The sequence below is a fragment of the Bombus vosnesenskii genome, unplaced genomic scaffold, assembly GCF_011952255.1.
Source record: "Bombus vosnesenskii isolate JDL3184/JDL3185 unplaced genomic scaffold, Bvos_JDL3184-5_v1.1 scf7180000013644, whole genome shotgun sequence".
In the NCBI taxonomy this organism is placed as follows: Eukaryota; Metazoa; Arthropoda; class Insecta; order Hymenoptera; family Apidae; genus Bombus; species Bombus vosnesenskii.
In genome coordinates, this window is record NW_022883165.1 from 69,212 (window position 1) to 94,041 (window position 24,830).

The window sequence follows — 24,830 nt, forward strand, 5'->3', positions numbered from 1 at the left end:
ATATATGATAATTTCTAGTTAATTTATCAAAACGATAGATTACTTTTTATTTCGATAAGACGAGCGGACCTCGCAAACTATATATTTCTTATATATTTTTCATCGAGTTTTAAAGGAAATTCTCTATTTTCACCGTGTTAATCAACGCCTACTTAGCGAAATATCTAAATCTTGCCTGACCTTCCTCTTCCACGACTCACAAACGGCTTGAGAGCTTTCGTTCGAAACGCTGTTACTGGCATACACCCCATCGTTCCGATAAATATCCAAACACTTTGATGTATCTCGCCACGAAATGTAAACTCTGCCGCCGTGCATAATAATTAATTAATAATAAATAAAATATCACAAGCGATGGAATAAAGTGATTCGTGGAACGAAAAGATGATAAATTGGAAGAAACATTAATAAATGGTTTTTTATGTAATCAACAGGTAATAAATTTGAATTATCGATCAAACGTACGATGTATGTCCATGTAAAGTCTATTTCACATACCACGTACGTACTATTTCTTACAGCTTTTAAAGAAAAATCTTCTTTATCGATGATTTGAAAATTACACGATCTCGAGATAAAGAGTTTCCCACGCAACAAGGTGCCAAGGCATTGCGATTTTATTATTACGAAGCTACGAAGCTTGCAAAATAGTGGCCGTTTAAAATGGCTGCAGATCCTTCTTATTCGTAATTTCGTTATTAAATGAATACATTATGAACGGCTATCGTGCCGAGCTGTATAATTAAAAACTAGAAATCGATTCGCACAATAATAATAATAATACGGTAACGTTAATAACTCAAAGGATAGGCAAATTATCAGTTATCTAAAATTTAAAGCTTCGACTCTGTTTGAAAAATAACAGACGATGTGGAAAAAGCGACTAATAACACGAATAAATGGAGGTTTCCCGCAGTTTTAGCTGGATCGTTTCTCTTTTGTTCTTTCTCTTTTTCCTGTTTCCTCTCTGGAGAATTCATCGATTGCGTAAAACGTCGTATTACACAAGTTAGCAGAAACGTATCGAGCATCTGGTAAACAGGAAGTCGGATCGTTAAGCACACGCAGATCTTATCCGACGATTACCGGTTGGATTTAGCTATTGTCAGGATATTGCATCGTCGGATTAGATCGTTTCGCGGAAGGATGGTCGTTGCTGGCAGTTTCGCGGATAGTCTTTTGTGCATTAAATTGATCGAAGCTGTGATTTCCTTTTATTTGCGAGTGTTGCGATTTTGGTTACCTGGAATCGCTATGTTATTACCTTTACATATGCCTGTACGGTACAACGATACAATCTTAAGAAACTTTGACTTAAAGATAATTGTACAGATAACAATTTTATACAGGTGCATGCAGGTCCTTCCACGCAGAAGGACAGAACTCTCCTTCGTAATATTGTATCGCGGAGATACGGATTATTTTAATTATTTTACTTATTATCTAAGTTATCGTGGATATGTGAATTTTCATTTTAACTTTGGTCCTAATTTTGCTGGAAATTTCAGCGTATTACGCTTATTATGTACTCAAGCGATTTACCGTAAAAATAATTCATCGTTTTTAACAAGAACGATTATCGTTATCTAACTCTCTACACATAAACTATTGTACCTGTCGTTACCTAATTTCGACGCTTTTAATCTCAAAGCACTTGAATTATTCGTATTTTGTACATATGGTAGTTTCGTTTATTTTTGTTTATTTGTTTATTTTATTTAGCTATATATAAACGTTAACGTTTACTTTTTCTATCGACTATTTTCGTTAACTGAATCGTTAAATTAATAATACAGATACATCGACTTTTTTAGTTGGGTCGATCGTAATTCGAATATAGTTTATCTTTGAAACAAACGAAACAACACCCAAAGAAATCTCGTCTGAAGCGTGTCTAAGAAAAGGAATAGTTACATTCTATGTTCGAGAGACTCGCAATTAAGCAACGAAACGGTGATACCTAGTAATACCATTTAAGAAAAGCGGTTAATCTGTTACGTTTCTTATTCCTACGATCGGTCAGCAGAAATTATTTCTTTTATGCTTTTATGCTTTTATGCGCACACACCTATACACAGTGTTTTATAGTTAAGATAATAATAGAAATTTCATAATAGAAATACATGCTTGAAATTCCAAAGGTTTCTTGTTTGAGATACCTTATCGAATATACTGTAGCATTTTAGTCGTTTAACGTACGTATATTCCACGAGTTAAATGACAAATTACAGTGAACGAGCTACGTTATCTCATTTTGTTTGATTTCTATGTTAGCTGCACCATTCGTATGACAAGAACGTTTACGACACGTATTTAAAAATTATATCTATTGCTTAATAACCAACATTTGTGACAGGGGCATTTACGTGAAAAATAAATAAAGAAAAATTTTTAAAGTTTCATTTATATTTCTTTGTTATTATTTCTTCCTTTATCTAGATTCTACGATCATGTAATATTTAAAGAGATATTTATAGCGCTATGATAAACCATTTTCCTCGAAGCAAGACATTTTTTTTATGTTTCGGAATCGCGTACCGATCCCTTGTCGAATATCTTTTATTTCGAATTATTTCCATACGTATTTTATACTTTAAAACGATATATTTTATCTGTACTTTCCGATATTCTACTTTTCTATCGCGTATATATCTTATTTTCCTGCATATTTCTTAATGGTTCAACCAAATTTATAAAATAAAGAAGAGATACACTTTTAAATGTATATAATTTGATATATTTCGGAATAAAGATAATAGCCGAATCAAAGTAACTCTTCGTATTTTTCCTTCGTCGAATTCATAAGGTTCGTAACAGATTCGTAACGGATTCGCAGCAAATTCGTAGCAAATTCGTAACACGGCTATGACCAATGAACATATCGATAGTACCAAGGAGCGTTTGTCACGGAAAACGCGCGTCACAACGATCTTAATGATTATTTGGGATCGCCATCCAATCCGTTAGAAATGTTAATCTTTTTACGATTTTTACGATTAAGATTTTAATGGGCGATTTTTGTCAATTTTCACGAGCCACTACGTTCTATATCGTTTAAAATCCGGAAAAATGCACAAAATTTTTCCGTGTCGAAGGCGATTTTTTTTTCAAAAGTGATCTTTCAAAAGTTAGAAGAAGGAAAGAAAAAAAAGGATGTGCAGATTCGCGTCTGGATCACGAAGATCTCCGACAGGAATAGCCCAGCGAAGATCGCAAAATTATAGACAGTGACTTTCTTTTTCTTTCTTTTTTTTTCCTTTTTTTTTTCTTTTTTGTCCTTTCGACGAGAAAAGAAGGAGGGGCAATCGAATTCGTCGCGTACACTTTTTCCATTCGATTAGTAAAATTTTCACGGAGGTAAGGACTTTCTCTCTGAAATTCGATTCAAAGGGACCGTGCTGCTCGTTTTTCTCGAGAATGTTTGTCTTTGACAAACCCAAGACCTTTCGGTTTACGCCATTAGGTATTCCACGCAGGGACGCCACGTATAGTTTATTTAGAGATTCGGGACTCATCCGTGAACGAAAAACCGGAGCGGAACAAAACGAATATACACGGAATTCCTGTAACGGCGACGAATATATACGAACGGCGTGAAACTAGAATCTAAGCGAATTAGAGTATATCGGTAGAATTTGCTTAATTAAAATATCGACGATCGTTCGGAATCGTAGCAGCTTCGCCGATCGTCGATGATTTTCCGATACGTTGCAGAGATCCACGTTTCGAATATCCTTTTCCTCTTATAACGTGTAACTGCCTCGTTTTCGCCTTAGCTTTCGAGATACATGTTCGAAAAACACTGTCGGCCTTGTTTTATCCAAACGACGCGAATTATAAACGGAATTCGGCGTAGCGATATCGACGGTTTTTCGCGAATATCTGGCAACCTAAGGCCAAGCGGCGGGGTTATACGTATAGGAAAAACTTGCCACCGAATCGTGCCTCCGACAACGTATTCGAGAGTCATCGAAATCGAACAATTCCCACTGACAGAAGTGGATGTGGTGCGATTTTTCATTCGAGTCGTAAAATAAATCCGTGCATCGATTGCGCAACGTGGATCGGCGAGCGTGACCTTCCTTCGGCCAAACGACGTACGTATGTACATACCTGTAACTTACGTAACTCGTTAACGATATATAGAAACGATATATACGCGAAGCGTTGTTACGAGTACGTCGCTTGCTGCCTGCGGCCGTACGCGTAAATGAGAAGAAAACGCGTTGTACTTGGGCCACGTGTTTGCGATCGAAAGCGTGTAAGTCGAACGGCGACAAAAACCGCAAGCGATTCGGCCGCGACAGACTTGCCCATGGCGCAGACATTCTTCTTCGCTGGTCGTGGACATTGAAAGCGAACACGGAGAAAGCGCACGTACATTCTACATACGTTAAAAGTAAACGGGCCTTGATAGATTGTTTCATCTCGTTCGTTCTCACGATTTCTTATCTCCGCTGTTTCTATCAAATATTTCATGCTATATAATATAAGCTATAACTTGTTTCGATAGTTTCAAGAATATGTAGCAAGGAATTTCTTAGTTACTCGTTGTCCTTTGATGGAACAAGATTAATTTACGTCAGTTTTATGTGGAAACGTTGTTAAACTCGGAAGGAAGAGAACTTTGATCACACCACTGCTCCACGAGGATTATTTGCGCTTGAGTTTACAGGTGCTATTCCACGTTATTGGAACTTGCGTCAAAGTCTGGAGAACTAGTTGATGCGAGTTAAGAGCTAATCGTTCGAAGCAAGCGTTATTGCGCGCCTTGGTATTGTTTTCACGATAATATGTACCGCGAAAATATCCTACGCTATAGAGAGATAGATCATACGTAGGTGGAATACAGGAAAACGCCAGACGGCGGATTTTGCAAAGAAAGAGAAATAATTGATAAGTAAAAGAAATCTAACGGAAAAATGTTGCAGGGGAGGGTGAAGAATTTCTATTTCGACGACAGTGTAATGTACGTTACCTGCCTCGCGAGAGCACTACGCGCACGCGAGCTTCTTGATCCCGACTTCTTTAATGGGTGAATTGTTGGAAAACGTGAAACGATTTTGTGAATAATACTCTCGACGTTATATGTATGTATGTATGTATGTATGTATGTACGTGTAAGATGCTGTCAGGGATACGGTATTTTTTCCCGAAAGTCAGGAAACGTCCGCGTTTCAACGTCTAATTTCGAAAGTGAAAGTTTTGATTTTAGCTTTGTAATAAAACGTAGAATTGGAAATTTTTCGCAGAAATTGGTTGCAGGAAATTGTATGCACGAATTTACGGACCACTTTAGTTGACCACAAAATTGAAAAATGGCAAATCAAGGACGATTACGCAAAATAGGAACATTCTGTTTAGATATCGATCGAAATATATCAAAGGAGATTGGGGAAAACAGTCGGAATCAACGATAATCGAAGCTTACAAATAAGAAATAGAAATAAAGGGCTATCGTAAACTATAACGGTATCCTATAAACGTCGATCGTCGATGTCAACAGAGATCTACGAGGATTCTTGCAGAGGTATTCTCACGTTTTTATGTCTCGTACGAGTCACGAGTCAGAATCAGAATCAGAATCAGAATCAATGATATTCAGTACCAATCGTGGTGACGATACTTACGCCTAACGGAATACGAACGTGAATTCTCGTGGTATTTTTAGTACTCGCCGACTGGTGAACTGGCAGCTAACGTATAGATTGTTGCACCCCTGCTCCATTATGATTTATCTCGTTAAACGGCACGACGAACGCGTCTCTATTTACGCCGAGTCGTCGCATCGAGCTCGATCGCGAGTTGCGACCACGGTCTATCTATCCGTCTCTTTTTCTGCGCAGGACAAGATAGACAGTGTACGAGCTGCTTTGGAATTTCGCGCGACACATCGCATCGGTATACACGTAACGCTCGCTGCACCATCTAATCCGCGTACTCCAGCGTGTTCCGTGTTCGAGGCATTGGTGCGCGTTAGACACCACTCGCCAACACAAAATAAACGACTCGCGGTTTTTTCAACCAATCAAACGAATCGGAGACTGGCGGAGAAAAGAAAATTCCAGTAGATCGTCGAGAACGTAATTTATCTTTTTCACTGGTACCGTTCCATCGATATTGGGAAAATCGAGCAGCTGGTAACGAAGACGATCTCGGTGAAGCTTTTCACGCTTTTTACGTACTAACGTATTCCGCTAACCAGAGAAGAGGCTTATAACACGATCGAATTGTTGGTAGGAAAAACGCGTACAACTTCGTCTTAAGCGTCGTAACTCGATACGTTCGTTAAACACCGAAACATCCCTCTCATTTACCTCTTAGAATTCAGCAATTTACATACGCACAAGATGTCGCGCGTTGATTCGTACAGTTAGTATTCGTTAAGCACGACACGAGTCACGCGCGCTACGTCACGTTTGCTTGCGATTCTAAATCGATACAGGGTCGTCTAAATTCCTAATGTAATCGCGACAAGTGTCGTTGCATCGCGACGAGTGAACCGATACACGTAAAAAGAATGCCTTTCTTCTATCCGCTTTCGAAAGTGTCGAGACAGCCGATGGCTACGTCGTAGCTTCACGTTTAATTTTACTGTATGAGAGTATAGTACCTAATAAATTTCCCTAGCCTAGGTTCCCAAACCTAGTAAACAGATCGACAAAGAGAGATTTTTTTTTATACCAAATTTGAAGTAGGTGCATTTGCTTTTCTATATAAGATTTGGATGAAACTTATGGAGTTTGATGGTGATGAAAAGATTTGGAGTTTATGCGTACTCGATAATTTCCATTTCATCCGACGGTGTATCGTGGACTAATCGCAAGTTGCGTCGGTTGTTTGGAGGGAGAATGAAAATATTTTACTTTTCGAGGATTTAACGCGATACGAATTCATCAACGTTGATCTTAGATATTGAGATTAATCGTATTGTACATCTTAATTTTTGCTCGATCGAGCATCGAGCATCGATATTTTATTTTACTAGAGTTTAATGCCATATTCGTTCGAGAAGGCCGTATACGCTCGACGATATGTTTGACGAGGTGGCGAGATCTGATCAATTTCGTTCACGGGCACGTTATTTATCGATTATCGTTACGATGAAATATTTAAGTTAAATTTACAATATCATTACGTTTAGACCCGTTTCTCTTTCTAAAAACCAGAGATTGACATCTGATTTATCAAATGGTAACGCGACGATGTACGTTGAAATAATTATTACGCATGACTATTGTGATATTGTGATCGCGTGTTACATAAAGCGAAATCGTAGCATTTCTGTGTCGCGATATTGCGTATCTGGATCATGATACAGAGACACCCGTCCAGACGAGGCCACCAGTCAATGGCAAAGAGGCATAAACCTTTGTGGTATTTATAGTATACATTTATAGTATCATAGTGAACGCTCATATTCTTTGCTATTGGATAAGTTATACAGCAGAAGTCTGATTATTATCCGAGTTTCATTCTATTCATAGCAGGACGACCCCGGATAGCCGAGGCCATTCCAAGAATCGAATCGTGCTATCGAAATCTCGTTAACGAAAGAATCGAATATACACATGTGCTTATATACACATGTATAAGTATTTTTATATTTTCCTTTAATTAGACTCTTAAAATTCGACTTTCTTCAAATTCCACTCTGAAAGGTCTAGAAATAGGAAATCTTTGGATCGATCGGAGCCATCGGATAATAATTTGATCGAACCGAGATGAGAGGACCGGTGATAGCTAAATCTACGTTGGCGTCGCGTTTCAACGACGAGTATCCATAATCGGCGGCAACGTGCGCGCGTAAAATAATTCCCGGCAAATTCCGCTCCAACCCTGTCCGAATGAAATTCTCCGTCGGTTTCCCACGCGCGTATATACACGCACACATACACACACGTATATACAGACGCCATATGCCCTTGTACATCCCGATTCATAAGTATCAGCTCGTTTGCGAAAAATTTGGTGAAACCAGAGTATCAGGGCAGTTATAAAAAATTGTACAATCGTTTGAAAATGTACAGTGTACGTTGTATTTGCTATAGCATTTCGTACTTTTACGCAACTAGAAAAATTTCGTACTACGGGAAGAATAAAACGATTAAAAGTCCTTTAAATAGGCTTAAAAGTATTGCGAAATATCATCGTGGCCTACCGATAGGATACCGATGCAATAAATAGGCGATACGATAAGATCTAAAATGTTTTACGTACATACTCTGACTATATCGATGAAAAATGTCTATAGGTGCGCAAATATTTCCACAAAGTATCGCACCGTGTATATTTTCTAACTGTGTATACATCTTCTTTTCGCTTTTTTCCCCATTGATTTCAAATTTTACCGACATAATACGAAATGTTTTACATCGCGCGTTGTTATACTTTGCGTAATGCACTCGTAAAAGTTTTCTGTGGTAGATGTTGAAACGTTTTCGCGAGCCACTTGTACCAACGCGTGGCTGGTTTCGTTTAAAGTGGTAAATCTTCTTTTATGGTATTTATGAACGGGACTGTACATATGGCACGACCCAGCGATGGGTTATTTCGCTGTTCTTCGTACAATTAGGAATTCTTGTCGTCGTTCGCGACGACGCGACGCGCGCCCAAGCGCCAGATGAAAAGCGCTACGACGAGGAAAAGGGAGCGCGCGAGCTGGCGGATTCTGTGGGAAACGGAGAGGCGAAGCGAAGGAGGGATCGATATGTAGCGACCCGAACGTCGCGACCGGATCTAGGAAAAGCGGCTGGAGGCTTGCACGCGCGTCATCGTCGCGACGGAGAAAATTTTTCGAAATTGGTAAAGAGGAACTTGGAAAACTTGTTGCGCGAATAGGCGATAGTTTATCAGAAGAGGCTGAATAAAGAGAAACAGGGAAGAGACGGAGCATGTTGTCGGAGTCGGTGAATTCCAATAAGCTGGAAAATTAAAATTACCGATATGGTTGAGAATGTTGCGTTAATACTGTTCGAACGATGACGAGAACTTGAACGGTAGAGCGTCGAAGACGAGTCGATAGAGCGAGAGAGACAAGAGGAAGAAGAATCTCGATTGCTTGTCGTATGCAAACTCGTACGTCAAACGATAAACTCAGGACCTATCCTACCATGAAATTTTCGGCTTTTCGTGGTATATAAGCAGCCGAGGTTACGAAAATCTCAATCCAATAACCAAACGACGCTGTAAGAGTTGCTCGAACGATCGAATTGCTCGCTGTGACGTTGAAATGCGGTACAGTTTCCTTTCGTTCCTTCGCTGAAACGGAGGTACCAATGACAGATAGAACGATCGAATTGATGTCATTTTTTTTCTATATATTATTCGCTGTCCGCCGCAAGCTGTCGCGTTACGGTTGAGTAACGGCATTGTAAATTTGCGGTGCGCCTCTTTCCCACGTTTGTCTCACCGCTTCCGGCATACCGTCAACACTGTACAGTATACACTGTACATTGTGAGTACGTAGCAGCGATAGCACTCTATCGGAATTCATAGTTACGAGCAAATTACCACCCGATATTACCGAATTTTCTTATTTATAGTAATTTTCGACTTTTCATTTTCTCGGGCGTTCCTACAAATACATAGCGTTGTCAAAGGTGTTAATCGGTTCTTTTTAGGTCACGTATTCGGCGGATCTCGCAATTGAGATACCAGGAAACTTGAGTCAAGGCGGTTCCTGGTATCGTTTAGACTACAGTCCTGCCGTTGGTTATCCGCCACCAAATACCACCATAGCCGCTACCGACATCGGCGATGTGATCAAATTCAAGGACGGACTTCCTGGCACTAGATACGAATTTTGGTTATACTATAGCAATAGCACGCTTCACGATTGGCTGACATGGACTGCGTCGATAACTACAGGTACCGTAAATTTTACTCGCGATACGTGTTTCAGACGAAACCCATCGTTCGAGTTATTCGGAAACCAGGCGGAATCTACATTCGCTGAAACCGCTGAAAACTCATCTTCTCCCTGACTTCCATGACTTTGAAGCACATCATAGAAATCGACGTAACGAACAACTTGTTCCTATATTAATCTATATTATCTATATATAATCCTATACATAAAATCGGCGGTTGGAATTAACTGTCGGTATCGCTATAGTAAATTCCGCAAAACGCAAACATTTTTCCTCCCTTCTTATTCGCTTCTCTCTCTCTCTCTCTCTTTCTCCCTATGCTACGTCTCTATGCTTCCCCCGGGATTCCATCTTTCTCCGCTGTTTGTTTTTTTCTTTTCTCTTTAATTTACTTTATTCTATTAAAATTCCCCCGTCCGTCAACTCCTTCTCCGTGTGCTCTTTCTCACTTTTCCTTCCTTACTTTTTCTTCCGATTCACCCAAAAACCTGATAAAATGTTTCCTCCAATTCGTAATTGTAAAGTATTTGTATAATCTAATTTAATTCGATCCAATCTGATCTGATCTAACATAATGTAACGGTAATTAGTCGATACATTTTTCAATACTTGAAATTAGTCTATAAAGTTATCAAGCAGACGATATCTAAATAGACGTTGCATCGAAAGTATCGTGAGATATTAATTAAAACTCCTAACGAGATCGACTTTTAATCACGTTCTTACTTTGCTCTCTGCTCGGTTTTGCAAATTACTCGCGACAACCGGACAGGGCAGCGGGTATCGAATGAAAATGAATAGGTTTTTTTGTTGAGAAACGTTTGTTTCGCAGCCCCGGATCCGCCATCGAACCTCACGGTCTCGGTGCGAAATGGAAAGACGGCGATAGTTTATTGGGCGCCACCAGCCCAAGGCAATTATTCCGGTTTTCGGTTAAGGGTGCAAAGTTTCAGCGACACCGGAAATCCAAAAACCAGCGTCATTCCTGCGGACGCGGTTCCCTATGTGCTGCGCGATCTCATCCCTGGGGCTACGTATTCTCTTCAGCTTTTCACCGTATTAGACACCAAAGAAAGCGTGGCGTACACCAGCAGGAATTTCACCACTAGTGAGTCGATCGAATTACACGCGCGCTTCGCTACGCTTCCGCTCCGCGAGATTACAAATTATTTCGATTACAAACCAATCAACGACAGTATAGATAGCACGTGTCTTTTATTCTTATAGAACCCAACACACCGGGCAAGTTTATCGTGTGGTTTAGGAACGAGACGACTTTGCTAGTCCTCTGGCAACCGCCCTATCCTGCTGGCATTTACACCCATTACAAAGTTAGTATAGATCCCGCTGATGCCATAGAATCCGTTCTTTACGTGGAGAAAGAAGGAGAACCTCCTGGGCCTGCACAGGCTGCTTTCAAAGGACTCGTCCCTGGTAAGATATTTATTCAAATAATTTAACGTAGAGCGAAGAAAATTTTGTAACTCGTCGTTTTGATGTCCTATTTCTGGTCACCGCAGGCAGAGCTTACAATATCTCCGTTCAAACGGTGTCAGAGGACGAAACCTCCGCTCCCACGACTGCTCAGTATCGAACGGTGCCATTACGTCCCCTCAACGTTACGTTCGACAAGTCTTCCATAACGTCCACTTCCTTTCGCGTTTTCTGGAATCGGCCCGAAGGAAACTCCGAATTTGACAAGTATCAGATATCTTTGGGAGGTAACAGAAGACTAGCGCCGGTTACCAGGAACAGAGACGACGAGAGCAAATGGGAATTCAAAGATTTAGAGCCGGGCAAAACTTACCAGGTGGTTGTGAAGACGGTCTCGGGAAAGGTTACCAGTTGGCCAGCTAACGGAGACGTTACTTTAAGTAAGTTTTCCTACTTTCTACTTCGTTGTCAACGACTTTCTTTCTACTTTGTTTCTATTTCATCTTTTCCCAATCCACTGTGTAGATGTATAGATGTACAGAGTGTATACATGTACGTGTACAGTCGGCGTTCGAGTGGCAAATAATTTATAAGTATCGCTTGAAAATTAAGATACGTTTTGCTAGTGACAAAAGTTATTCAACTTCTTGGTATCGAACGACGTCTTTGGCGTTGTTATTAGATCGTGAATGTCTTTTAAGAATTAGTATACGCTATGAGTAAAACGAGCAACGATAATATTTACTCTCGCTAAATATCGCGGCTTATTATTATATAGCAAATAATTAACCGTCGAAACGATTTTGTCAACTTTGTAAAAAAGTATAAAAAAGGGTAAAGTTTTGCGGTAAATATCCTGTAACTTTCATCTACATTTTCCGATTTCTTTTTAACGCTAACGATACGAACGCGATAGTCGTATTATGTGATACGCTGTAGAAATTGTTTATGTAACACGCATGATACACTTGGCGAATGCGTTTCTCTAAGCGTTGAAATATTTTTCCGAGTCATTATATATTTTGTTACGTTAGATCGAGCGCGTCGGACGTGTTTGTGCGTGCGTCGTGTAAAATACGTAGGCGACGATGCACGGTGTCGAGTCGGTGACACAGCTTAGGGGCGGCTACAGACGGGTCGACTAAGTGGTCGACCGACGAAAAATTTTAACAAGTCGCTTTTCGTGGATGCAAATTTGCTCAACTGATGATCGATTGGCGAAAAGTTGAACTCGGTCCACCCGTTTGTAGTCGTTCTTGTACGATCTATCGTAAATAAAACGCTATAAAACGTCGTTACAGCGCTGATATGCAATTACGGTTGAAAATAATTTTGTTCGTGGGTGAGGAGATATAGTCTAATTTCCACGTATCCGTACGGACCTTCTCGTAGGACCGTTTTAACTTTCTGGGGGCTCGATATCAAAGGCAAAGTAGAAGAAATTAACGAGATGTATATTGTAATTTCGAAGTGAATTATAACGCGAGTAAATACTGAAAAAATTGGTTGCTTGCAGGTAAAGCATGTGTACAGGATCGAACGACGACTCGATGAAATTTCTATTATTTAGCGAGCGTCTAGCGTAGAGTTTATACCAACTTGCTCTCTCGGTTACCAATCCTCGTGTATTTCGTTGCCGCGCAAATGCATTGTCTCGTTGCTGTCAATAATAATCATCGTACGCGGTGTTCTGAAAAACTGAAACTGGTCTTTGCTTTTCATTATTCTGCAAACGGTGAATGACAGGATTTTTCTTGAGTAAATCGATAAATTTAGTAAATTTCTCGATATATCGTTTTTTAAAATACAGCCTTTAACTTTAATATGTCTCTAGAACCGTTGCCCGTGCGGGATCTTCGCACTGTCATCGACGAAAAAACCGGCATGGTCGAAGTTTCTTGGCATCCTGAAAATTCAAGTACTCAGGATAGCTATAAGCTTCAGTATCACGAAGTGGAAACTACGATCGGCGGCGATAGCAATATGTTAACAACTGATAAGACCAAGGCAAGTATTTTATCTTACTTTTATTTTAACAAATGTACGATTCGACGAATTAAGATTTCATTTATCGCATAGGAATGTACGTTTCCATAATTTACAATGTGACTCGTATCTTAAATATTTTGCCATGATATTGGAAGAATGTGTTAAATGAAACAAACGTATCTATCGAGTCAGGGTTGCGTTTCGTTGTATGCATAGTGATGGATTCCTATGAAAAGGCTGTCGTCATTCGTTACGGTATCGACAGAGAAGGCATTAACGGTTTCGTGTTTAGCGAAAACCGTTGGAAATTTGAAAAATATCGGCATTTTGGTGATGTCTGTAATTTTATCGCGCGGCCGTAGCAGCGTACGCGTCGGTATCGATTGTCAGCCGCCTAAGACCGCGATTATAAAGAAGCGACGGCTGACCGACAGAAAACAAAATCAAACCTATAGATTAAGAAGCGACGAGCGGCGGTTACGTGTATAAGAAAAAGTAGTGGAAAATCATATACCCGACGACATATCTCATAAATCATCGAGATCCAAGATGATTGGATCTTTTCAAACGACTAGCGAAAATATACTGTACTGTAAATTTTTTGCATGTATGTCGTGTTTTCTTTCCAATATATACATATATACATATATTACATATATTACATATATTACATATATATATATATATATATATATGTAAAGACTCGAAAGGCATTTAAAGTTTTAAAAAAACTGTAATTTCAAGCTGATACCGAATTACGTACGTACATATACGTAGATACGTAACGAAGTATTAAATATCTTTGTTTTATAAAATAGGAGGGAATTTGAAATTCAAATTGCTTTAATTCTTTGTTCAGATTTCCAATCTTCCAACGATATTTTCGTATTGAAGGATAAAACCGTGGTAACTAAAACTTAATCGATTAAAAGACGTTAAATGGGTTTAACGCGTTAATAGTCGATTGGTAATTTTGTACATTTGTTTCAACTAATATTTACGTAACATCGTATAATTATTTATTTTCAGGTTACGTTAGAAGCTTTATTACCCGGCAGAAACTATTCGATAATCGTTCAGGCGATTAGTAATAAAATCGAATCGAACGAGACTGTGTTATATCAAGTCACACGACCCTCGAGTCCCATAATCGAGGATTTGAGGCCAACCGAGATGGGATTGAATATCTCATGGAAGAGCGACGTTAATTCGAGACAGGAGAAATTTGAAGTAACGCACAATAGGAACGATACCGGGGAGAGCGCGACTACGTTAACCACGGAATCTCATATAGTCCTGGAAGACCTTTATCCTGGTGCAGCGTACGAAGTTAAAGTTTTCGCCATTAGCCACGGTCTAAGGAGCGAACCACACGATTATCTTCAAGCCGTCTGTAAATATGATATCACGTGAAAATTCTCAAACGCAAAATCGTTAAATTTAAACGACTAAAATTATAAAATCGGATTACGCAACAAGTATTACGAGACACTAATGAGCAAGATTTTAAGATTTTAACGCGTTTAACGTTTCACGCTACAAGAATATGGGATAAAAAAATATAAATCGCGTTTAAAATTATAAACCTCGCCTTTATAGCGTTTTCCAAGGTTATCGCAAGACGAAATAAATATCTGTACAACATTTGTTTCAAATATTTTTCCGTATCGTTCGTACTCTTCGACATATTTACACGTTTCTAGATAAAACCGACACACGGTATATGAATATTTACATTTCTTAAATTACTTAACGATTACTCGTAAAAACAATTTTTTACATATTGGAACGATTAATATTGTACTAGTAAAGCTTCTACGATATCCCGCGAAATTTAACATCGAAAGACGAACAAGCTTATTACGTAACCTGATGTATGCGTTAAGCGTAAAAATAAGTTAAACTTTTGTTTTATTCGTAGAAAGAAGTTGTACAGAGATTCGTCCCGTTTACCGATTATTCCTTATTGATACGTTCTATCGAGCATTCCATCTTTAACGCTACGACGATCGGCTAGCTTCGACTTTTATTCAAAAAATCGACAGGATATAGTTTTCGTTACAGTGTTTTGTCACGATTAGAAAAAACGTCCAGTCTCTTATATCCTCGTGCGATAGATCGCGAATCGTTCTTACGTTCGTGTATAAAGAGATTATACAGATAGATTATTATATATATATATATATATATATATATATAGATTTATATAAGTATAAGATACTGTACAGTGATGATGAAAAGTATTGTCACACGGAATAGTTTATCGCGTAAAGCTCTGACAGTTCGTAAAACACACGATTCTTTATGTAAGCTTTTATTTTTGTCAAATATACAACGTAGGGGATAAAAAAAGGTAGACGTCGGTTTTGCTTTTTAAAGAAGCATGTTTCGTAGAAACTTCGTGGGTATTTCTTATAGGAAACTTAAATTTCTGTTTTTTTTTCTCTCTATCGGTTGCAAAACTGCTCTGGAATTGATTCTTTCGAGAATTTTACGTTTTGGCAGAAATAGCGTGTTATAATGATATTTTGCAACAACGTTATATACGTTTGCAAATACGCGACCGTAAGTTTTTCAAATTTGCAGAAGATTTTGTAGGAAAATCCAGTATCTGCCAATATTTTTCTTCGTCACTGTACATCTCTAAAAGATGTACAATACTGGAGTTTTACTTTTCTCTTGTGGTAATTGATACGATTGTTCGATCGCAGTGCCTCACCCACCAAAGAATTTGAGCATCGAGAAGGTAACGAGCAACACGGTTGTCGTGCATTGGGAGGCACCGACCGATTCGTTGTATTCCGAATTTTCGATACGCTATCGAACGGAGGATGATCCAAGATGGGTAAAATTGCCCAGCGTTCGAGAAACGGAAGCGGAAGTGGCGGATATGACCCCGGGAGAGAAATACACGATTCAAGTGAATACCGTGAGTTACGGAGTCGAAAGTCTCTATCCCCTTCAAGTGAATCATACAGTTCGTAAGTAAATAATCAAATTTTAAATAACAGTAGATAATAGTAAATGATTGAATATTGTCTTTGAATTGGTTCAACAATTTTATCTAATATTTTGTATTTTCTGTTTTCCCTTGCGAGTCGATCAAATTTAAATAGTTGCGATTACTCTGAGTAAATTTACATAATCCACCAGACTATCGTGCTATCATCGAACTCTACAATTTTTAAACTATGAAGATTCGGATAAACTAATAAACTACGCGTTTCAAAACGTTATTCGTGTCATTAATCTTTTTTGCAAACAAAGTAAGAAGCTATACGTAAATGGAAATAACTGTTCCCTCGTGAAAGATGAGATCACTTTTTTGTCATCAAGTTTCTTTAAAAGCTCAAATACTCGTATGCTTTGACTTGCTATTTTTCCTTTCTTTTTTTTTTATAATTTTGATAATTAAAGTTATGACAATCGAAATTTTTGAAGTGCCAAAGTGAATAAGAAAAACACAAATACGGGAATAGAATCAGGCGGCAGGACAGTTTTAATAATACGTCTGAGTTTGATTGCAGCGTATTCAATTTTGTCTGTATGAAAAAGAAATGTATATACACATATATGATTAATTATTACGTATATATTAGAAATTCATATTTTTATAACCACGACTAATGGAATGGAACGTTTTTGCACGTTCTATACGTTCTCGCCGATAATTATTTAAGCTCGAAAAATTGAGAAACTGTTCGAAGAAGATTGAGATTCATATATCCATCGAACAAAGAATCGTCGTACGTGTTAATAGAAGCAAGGAATCTTTACTTAGTTTTATTTAGTAAAAGCAAAGTAAGGTATAAAAGGTGTGTCTTATGTATATCCTGTACGTTTTTGTACACTTAACTTTTTTAAATACGCACATACATCCATGATCTATTTACAGTAGCTCGGAAAAGTATAAAACTTTTTTATGAATACATGTATTATATGCGTTGTACGAAACTTTCTGGAATTTCGTCGATAGTATAACGAGGCACGACTATCGCGATTGCATTGACAAAATTTGAAACAGATCCGAAAATATCTACGAGGATAAGTAATTTATCGCGGACGTATACCTGGTAAAAAGCTTTGGTACGCTGGAAAAAGCTTTGACGTATATTTTCAAATTCTATTCAAATTTAAGCAATACGGTCGTGATAGTCGTGTTTCGCTACAGCGTTTATAACGCAACAATTTAACATCAAATGTTTTCGATACGTTGAAATACTTTGACGAGCCGCTACATCGTATTTCTTTTCTGTAATCTGCAAATGCTTCGATCGGAACTTTGTTTTCTTGTTTCGCCGATAATCGAAAAGCTATATCCTGTTTCAGGACCCAATCCGGTACTTAACATCACCCCGATCATCGATTCAACGAACGTGACTCTAGAATGGCCAAGACCAGAGGGTAGAATCGAAACTTACGTGATAAGATGGTGGCCAGTCGAAAACCCTCAAGACATACGTAGCAAAAACGTCACAGAGAGTAACGACGTGACTAGCGTTCTTTTCGAAGAAAATTCAGTGCAAAGGGTGCTTGTTGGCGATCTGATGCCAGGTGTTCAATATTCCTTTGTAATCTACACGGTCTCTTATAATCTATTCAGCGATATCACCAATCTAACAACTAGAACAAGTAAGTCTTATTATTCGTTTGTTCTCGCAGCAATCCTCGTGTAATTCAACTAATGGCTACGTTTCTCTTTTTCGATGGATTGTCCGACTATTTCACCGAAATAGTCAAAATTTGCTTTATCACGAGTACTAACCCTATACTTGAATCAATACCATTCATGGTTATTTCGTTACTAATCGCGTGTGTGCCGCGTGATACAGTGACACCTTTAAATGCATTTGTCACACGTGCAAACATCTTAGAAGCAATCTTATTCCGTAAAATAATTTATGATCGTTGACATAACGTGTACATATAATCTCGAGTAATTGGAAAATGCATTGTTTTATCTCTGTTTAACCGAGATCCTACGATATGTAACACGTTTAAATTACTTTATTTAAACATCGAAGCATTCGATTATTTGCGTCGAAGCATTTAACCAAAAACCGTATTATCGTATATAATAATCTAATTTTACAACATTTTCAACGTAGATATCGCGAATACAGTAAGAAATTCTGATTACACGTACAAGAGAAAGATAGAGAGAGATCTTGTATCTATTGTAGTTAACTTCGTTCTAGCCGTTCGATTTGTCTTTCGTCGAGTAAACCAATCGTATATATTTCAAATACAAGAAGGAAATTTAAAACGTTAGGAAATTGTATTAAACGTAAAAGAGTAAATTTGTTCGAAGTCGATCCAAACAAAGAGAAACGTGATTAAAACTGCGGTGAAAAATGTTGCCTGTAAAAGAAAACAGAAAAAAGAAAAAAAAAGAAAAGAAAAGAAAAGAAAAGAAAAGAAAAGAAAAAAACACGAGTCTGTCGAATTCAGTGCCGCTGATCCAATCGGAAGTCGTTGTGGTGGTCGATCAGGATCAGCCCGACTCGTTAACATTGAGATACACACGGACCCCCGTTCAGTCATCCAAGTTCGATTTGTATCGATTTCGGATTAGCGACGAGAACAACACGACGAAGGAGCGGATGGTCGACGACATCGACACCAAGGTGACGTTCACGGGCCTTATACCTGGTAAACTGTACAACGTCACAGTTTGGACTGTCAGCGATAACGTGGAGAGCAGACCTTTGCTTAGGCAGGATCGACTTTGTGAGTATTTCGCCTGTGGAGAAGCATCTTCATGTATTTCACTGTGATTAGAGTTTTTCGATGCACGAGCGTAAAAGTAAATTCAGGCAGTAGCGAATACGCGAAATTTAAAAATTGACAAAGTTAATTGCGATTCGAAAAGCGACGAGGGTCGACGAGTTTAGCTGTAGTGGCAAATGTAATTACGAAATTAGAAAGAAAAGAAAAGAAAAGAAAACGACGATTCGCTGATTTTTATTCCAAAATGACCAAAGTCGAACAGTTTCGTTTCATTTCAAATAAAATTGTAAAATTAAACATTTTTTTTATGAAAATTAACATTTGTGATTATATTTTGTATTGTAGGAAGAAGAGGTTTAGTTTTAATTTGCCGATAGGTACGTTTAAACGCTAAGGTTTGAATCAATTTACCCAGTTAACACAGGTTAATTGCGTGAAGCCTCTACTTATCGTTTCGTAACGGAGCTCGATATTGAGATACTATATTCGTTTGAAATGTTCATTACGCAGCTTGTGTTAATAATGCTTATTGAAGCGTACATCGAGACAGTACGAGCTCCAATGAAACTCCACTTAAGAACGTGGTGCTTTTCTCTTCGTCCAAGTTCAACTTGCTCATAATGCTCGAAATCGTACGTGAATGTAATTAACCAACGAGAGTAAAGAGATAACGATTTAAGCGAACTTTTTCCAAATAACTGTGTTATCTTCCTCGTAAGTCGTTTCAAGCGCATTTTAGTCTGAAAATGTGTTGGGAAAGTAGTATTTCAGAATTGTATTCTTCCATGGTTAAATCGTTGCGACGCAAAGATAAGAACCTGGAGAATTAATGGTAATTGTTCGAGAATAATCTCCTTTCCTTATGAAAGACGACAAAATCAGAGAGGCGAATTGTTATTAAGAAATCGAGATTGACCGCGTTTTAAAGATGTACGACGCGTAAACGTACGATATTTCTTTGATCCTGGATAGCTCACGATTCGTTGTTCGACAAATTTATGGTTTAAAAAACACCGTACGGAGTAAAACGATGGACGAAACGCAACGTATCGTTTGGAATCGCAACGTATGCGATGGAAAAACGGATAGAAAGTAAGAATTTTGAAAAAAGCCAGCTTCGACTCCTGTTATCTTAGAAAATCTATCGATAGTTGTTGTAGCCTTGAAATTAGCCGACTCGTCATAGAGTTAATAGTAAGCGAGTTAGCGAGAGATTTCAATCGTTTGCCCAATAGCGTCTATCGCGATATCGTACGAAGTAAAAGAAAAGTTTCGAGATTATCGTTTGTTTGTCGTCCGTTTATTTTAGAGAATTGAAGAAAACAATTACCATTGTTTGTATCGTAAAGTACCGATTTTACTTGTAGTTTACGTCTGTCCGAAACACTTTAAATTCAATTTGACGCGTAATATAAATAGGTGAATTATGGCTGGCAAACATGGTTGCTTTTGTTGGTAACTTGGCGAAATCTATTTTCAGATCCCGAACCAGTCACGTCCATTCAAGCAATAGAGGTGAACGATACAAGAATTACGTTAACCTGGGATATTCCGCGTGGACAGTACGACGCGTTCGAAGTTCAATATATAAACACAGAGGAAAATTATATTCAAAATGTCACGAGCACGAATTTAATAACCATCTCGGATTTGAAGCCGCACAGAAATTATACTTTTACGTTGGTAGTACGTTCCGGTACGGCGTCCTCTTATTTGAGAATATCGAATCCCGTGAGCGCAAGTTTTACAACAAGCGAATCTTATCCTGGCAAGGTGGAAAAGTTTCATCCTACGGATATTCAGCCTAGCGATATTAGTTTCGAGTGGTCGTTACCTAGTCAGGAACAAAATGGAATCATTAGAAAATATACGATCACGTATGGGCTGGAGGTAAGCGTATCTTTCTAATCGATATAAATTTTTTAATGGCGCACTCTAGGTTCGATACTACATGTGTTTTACGTTAACAAACGGTAAATAGTTCGCGAACAAACGGGACATGGTTTCTTCGAAGGATGTAGCGGTTCGAAGACTTTCGGATTGTTTCTATCTCTTTTTCGAATGAAATTATAAATCCATTTATCCTACTATTAATAACACGTCTGTTATTCTCTATATATGAAAGTATTCGGACACGTTGGCGGAAAATTAATTAATTTAAAACATATCTCGAGTAGACTAGTGCGCTGTGTTACGTTTGTTAGCTTTTTACCTTCCATTGCTTCGGAATTACAGTTGGGCCGGTGTGAATAATGCGCGATCGGATTAAATTAACGCGTTGTTTCTTATTACTGTCATCAGGGTTCGGCTCATACTCAAATGCAGGACTTCAAGCCAAACGAGTATCGCGGCATCGTCAAGTCTCTCATACCTGGAAAAACGTACATCTTTCGGATTCAAGCGCAAACGAGGATCGGCTTTGGTCCCGAGGCGGTGTGGAAGCAGAAAATGCCGATTCTGGCACCGCCGAAACCGTCCACCCAAGTAGTGCCAACCGAAGTGTGCAGGAGCAGTACCACGATACAAATACGGTTCCGGAAGAACTATTTCAGCGAGCAGAATGGCGCGGTTACGTCTTACACGATCATCGTGGCCGAAGATGACAGCAAGAACGCCTCTGGTTTGGAAATGCCCAGCTGGAGGGATGTCCAGGCGTACAGCATCTGGCCACCGTATCAGGTAAGAATATTCCAGTAATTTCTCCAATATTTAAGAATATCTCTATTCCAGATATAGATATTATTCCGTTAGGTTTCGGGCTTGAATTCGATAGATTCTTTGAAATAATCGAAAGTTTATGTAATTCCACGAGATTATGTTCGAGTGGTTAGATTAAAAAATTAAATCGACGTTCGGAAGTCTATAATAATTTTTGTGGAAACGTTATCGAATGCCGTATTAAACGCGTATACGTGCCGTAGTATCCGTCAAACGTACAGATTGCTTCGATCCGTAATTAACTAGAAATGCTTTTAATCGCTTTTCCTATGATTTTTCTACGTTAAACGAAACAATTGGAAAACGGTAAAGAGGAAAATAACAAATGGAAGCGATAGGAACATCGTATCATTTTTTAACGCGGTTCTTCGATCCAAGTACCGCGCGAACAAATATCAAGGTAATAGAAGGAAATCCGAATGACATCGAGAAGACACATACTCGTCGGTTACGTCAAGCTTTTTCATTGCAAATCGAGCGACGAGATGCGATGCGTCATCGACATGGCGAATGATATTGCAATCGAGATGTAAAATAATTAATGCAACGCGTTACAACTCGTTGGCTTGCAAGATCACGAACAAACAAGTAGACTCGAGACCACGCATAAACAATTAACGTTTCTGCGATCGTTGCATTATGCGTTGTACGTATATGCGTCGTATGTGCGTCTTGGCGTGCAACAGTCGATGGGCGAGCGTGCGTGTTTCTAGTTGTCGTTAAAGAGACGAGTTAACGAGGACGAAACAAAATATTCGAACGTTGTAATGGTGAAACGCGTAGAAATGGAACAGGTAGCACCTTTGTGCTACGTAGAAATCAGGGAAATACAATCGTAAGAAATACAGAATCGTAAGAAGTATCGCGCGAATTGACTCTACGAGGAAACTTTTATTTGACGGTTGAGTTCTATCGATAGTGATCGTCGTATAATCGTTGCAAATACGACGAGAAACGTGGTTGCTAATAACAAGTCTGATTTCGTTCGTAGAAGTTTCTCGGATTAAAAGTTTCCGCGTGAAAAAAGATTTCAAGTAAAAATGCAACTTTTTTCTTTGACACGATATACGTCCCATATTACGTATAGTTAAGTTTTGCTTACTATGGAGTCGAAGCATTTTTCTTTCGGTTTATGAGTTTGTCGAAAGTGTCCTTTTTCTTTCCGATGGAATACGGATAAATGAACGTCGACGTACGATTACTCCAGTTATACTATGGATGTTCTAAAAAATTTGATCGCGAACACAAGAAAAATAGTTACGCAGGTAATGATCGTTCTTTTGCTGTCAGCCGTTACATAGGGCATATAATTATATCGTTATACGGTCGGTACACATGGTGGACAGGTGGACCGTACAAGTAACGTCTCCACCTAAATGTGTCTTTGAATTCTGGCGATGGAAAAAGTCCAGCGATGGAAAATCGTTTCCCGCGTAATTTTTTCCAAGGTTGCTCTTTCCGAAACTTTCAAAGTTATCCGTGTTCAAATACGTAAAATAACACTATATCTAGTAGCTCTAGGGAGCCTGTGGACGTTTAAATAAATGTAAATAATTACTTTACAGATAGTAATTGTCTTGATCGTTTTCGATATCGACGAACCGTTTACGATTAATTGCTGAACTTTGTTTCGGAGCACCGCTCCTCTTTAAACGTCTTTTTCTCCATTTTTTTTTCTTTTTTGAAGTTTACTATAAAAGACTTAATTTTAGTCTATCATAGAAGATAGACCGTTAAAACGCTAGTCTTCGTTGACGCTACGAACGTTGTCGCTGTAGCATCGTAGTATATAGTTCGTAAATCGGAATCATAAAAAACGTGATGAAATTAGCAAGACGTTTATGCGATTACGATGCGTGTTTGATTCGCAGGTGATGGAACCTTACTATCCTTTCAAAAACGGCTCCGTGGAGGATTTCACGATCGGTAGCGAGAATTGCGACAACAAGATTGGATACTGTAACGGGCCATTGAAGTCTGGATCCACGTACAGAGTAAAAGTTCGAGCGTTCACCGCGCCGGACAAATTCACGGACACCAGTTACAGTTTTCCAATTCAAACAGGTGAGAATGCGCTGTGTTCGTGCGAAGGCGTGACTCGCCGATGTTAGGAAATTCTTCTAATTTACGGAACGACAACGCGACAAAGACATAGTTTTTATGCTTCGCAAGCATTCCGGATACGTCATTTTGCCTCCTTCGTTAAGAATGTATTTTTCTTTTACTTTGTCTCGCGTACAGTCTCGTTTCAAATTCGACGTCTAGATTAAAAACCCTCTCCATGGGAGTCTGCTTGTTATGACATAGCTATATAGGAAGCTTGCTAAATTCATGCCTCGTTATTTCATGCACATGTCTGCTCAAGGATTGCTGCTGGCAGGTAAAGTAATAGAAATAAACAAATAATTAATTATAAATTTACGATCCATTACGATTCTAAATTAACAATCTAGATCAATAAGACGCAGTTCCTTTATTACCTATTAATTTCTGTTAATTCGCACGCGTCCTTCGACGTTTCTAAATCTCTTTAGAATGGTCAACGTATTTAATATTTCGATTACGAAAACGTAGAAACAACGGTATTATATTTTCCGTAGTACGCGATTCAAATTCCGCACGATCAAAAACCAAACGTAGAACGTGCACTTATAAAAACTTATACACGGCGGATAATCGTGATATTTTATTCGAAACAGATAAGGACAATACGGCTATCATAGTTGGTGTCACGGTTCCCATAGTACTCTTATTGACCTTATTGGGCATCGGACTGCTGGTGAGGCGAAGAAGAAGTCAAGGACGTAAAACGACTGAAACGAGGACCACCGACAACTTGTCTTTGCCAGATAGCGTGATCGACACTAGGCAAGTAGGATCGCAAGTTTTAGGTATTTCGATGAAATCGGTCGTCGGTTATGAGCAAAGATTCGTTCTAAATCTCTATATTTTCTATATGCCAACTAGAGGGATAACGTCCTGTCAAGCTTAATATAAATTGACGTATCATTTGTACCGTACCGCGCAATAACGATTGATTTATCGATTTAATTTTACGAATAATTAAAGAAAGAAGAAAGGCGGGAA

The 24,830-nt window shown here is 38.7% G+C and overlaps 1 protein-coding gene across 4 annotated transcripts in view; it reads left to right on the forward strand.

Moving 5' to 3' along the window:
* Positions 1-24,830, forward strand: part of LOC117238850 (tyrosine-protein phosphatase 10D) — a 46,597-nt gene that overhangs the window by 16,702 nt on the left and 5,065 nt on the right. For 2 of the 4 annotated variants that reach the window (XM_033504055.1, XM_033504058.1), the window contains exons 2-15: positions 9,624-9,870; positions 10,705-10,980; positions 11,100-11,306; positions 11,393-11,746; positions 13,141-13,313; positions 14,325-14,688; positions 16,007-16,276; positions 17,625-17,927; positions 18,747-19,025; positions 20,506-20,915; positions 21,327-21,704; positions 23,615-23,807; positions 24,109-24,123; positions 24,443-24,611. In XM_033504055.1, the coding sequence (XP_033359946.1) occupies positions 9,624-9,870; positions 10,705-10,980; positions 11,100-11,306; positions 11,393-11,746; positions 13,141-13,313; positions 14,325-14,688; positions 16,007-16,276; positions 17,625-17,927; positions 18,747-19,025; positions 20,506-20,915; positions 21,327-21,704; positions 23,615-23,807; positions 24,109-24,123; positions 24,443-24,611 (3,638 nt within the window). The remainder of the gene's footprint in view (positions 1-9,623; positions 9,871-10,704; positions 10,981-11,099; positions 11,307-11,392; positions 11,747-13,140; positions 13,314-14,324; positions 14,689-16,006; positions 16,277-17,624; positions 17,928-18,746; positions 19,026-20,505; positions 20,916-21,326; positions 21,705-23,614; positions 23,808-24,108; positions 24,124-24,442; positions 24,612-24,830) is intronic. The other 2 variants (XM_033504056.1, XM_033504059.1) reach the window with 1 other exon arrangement.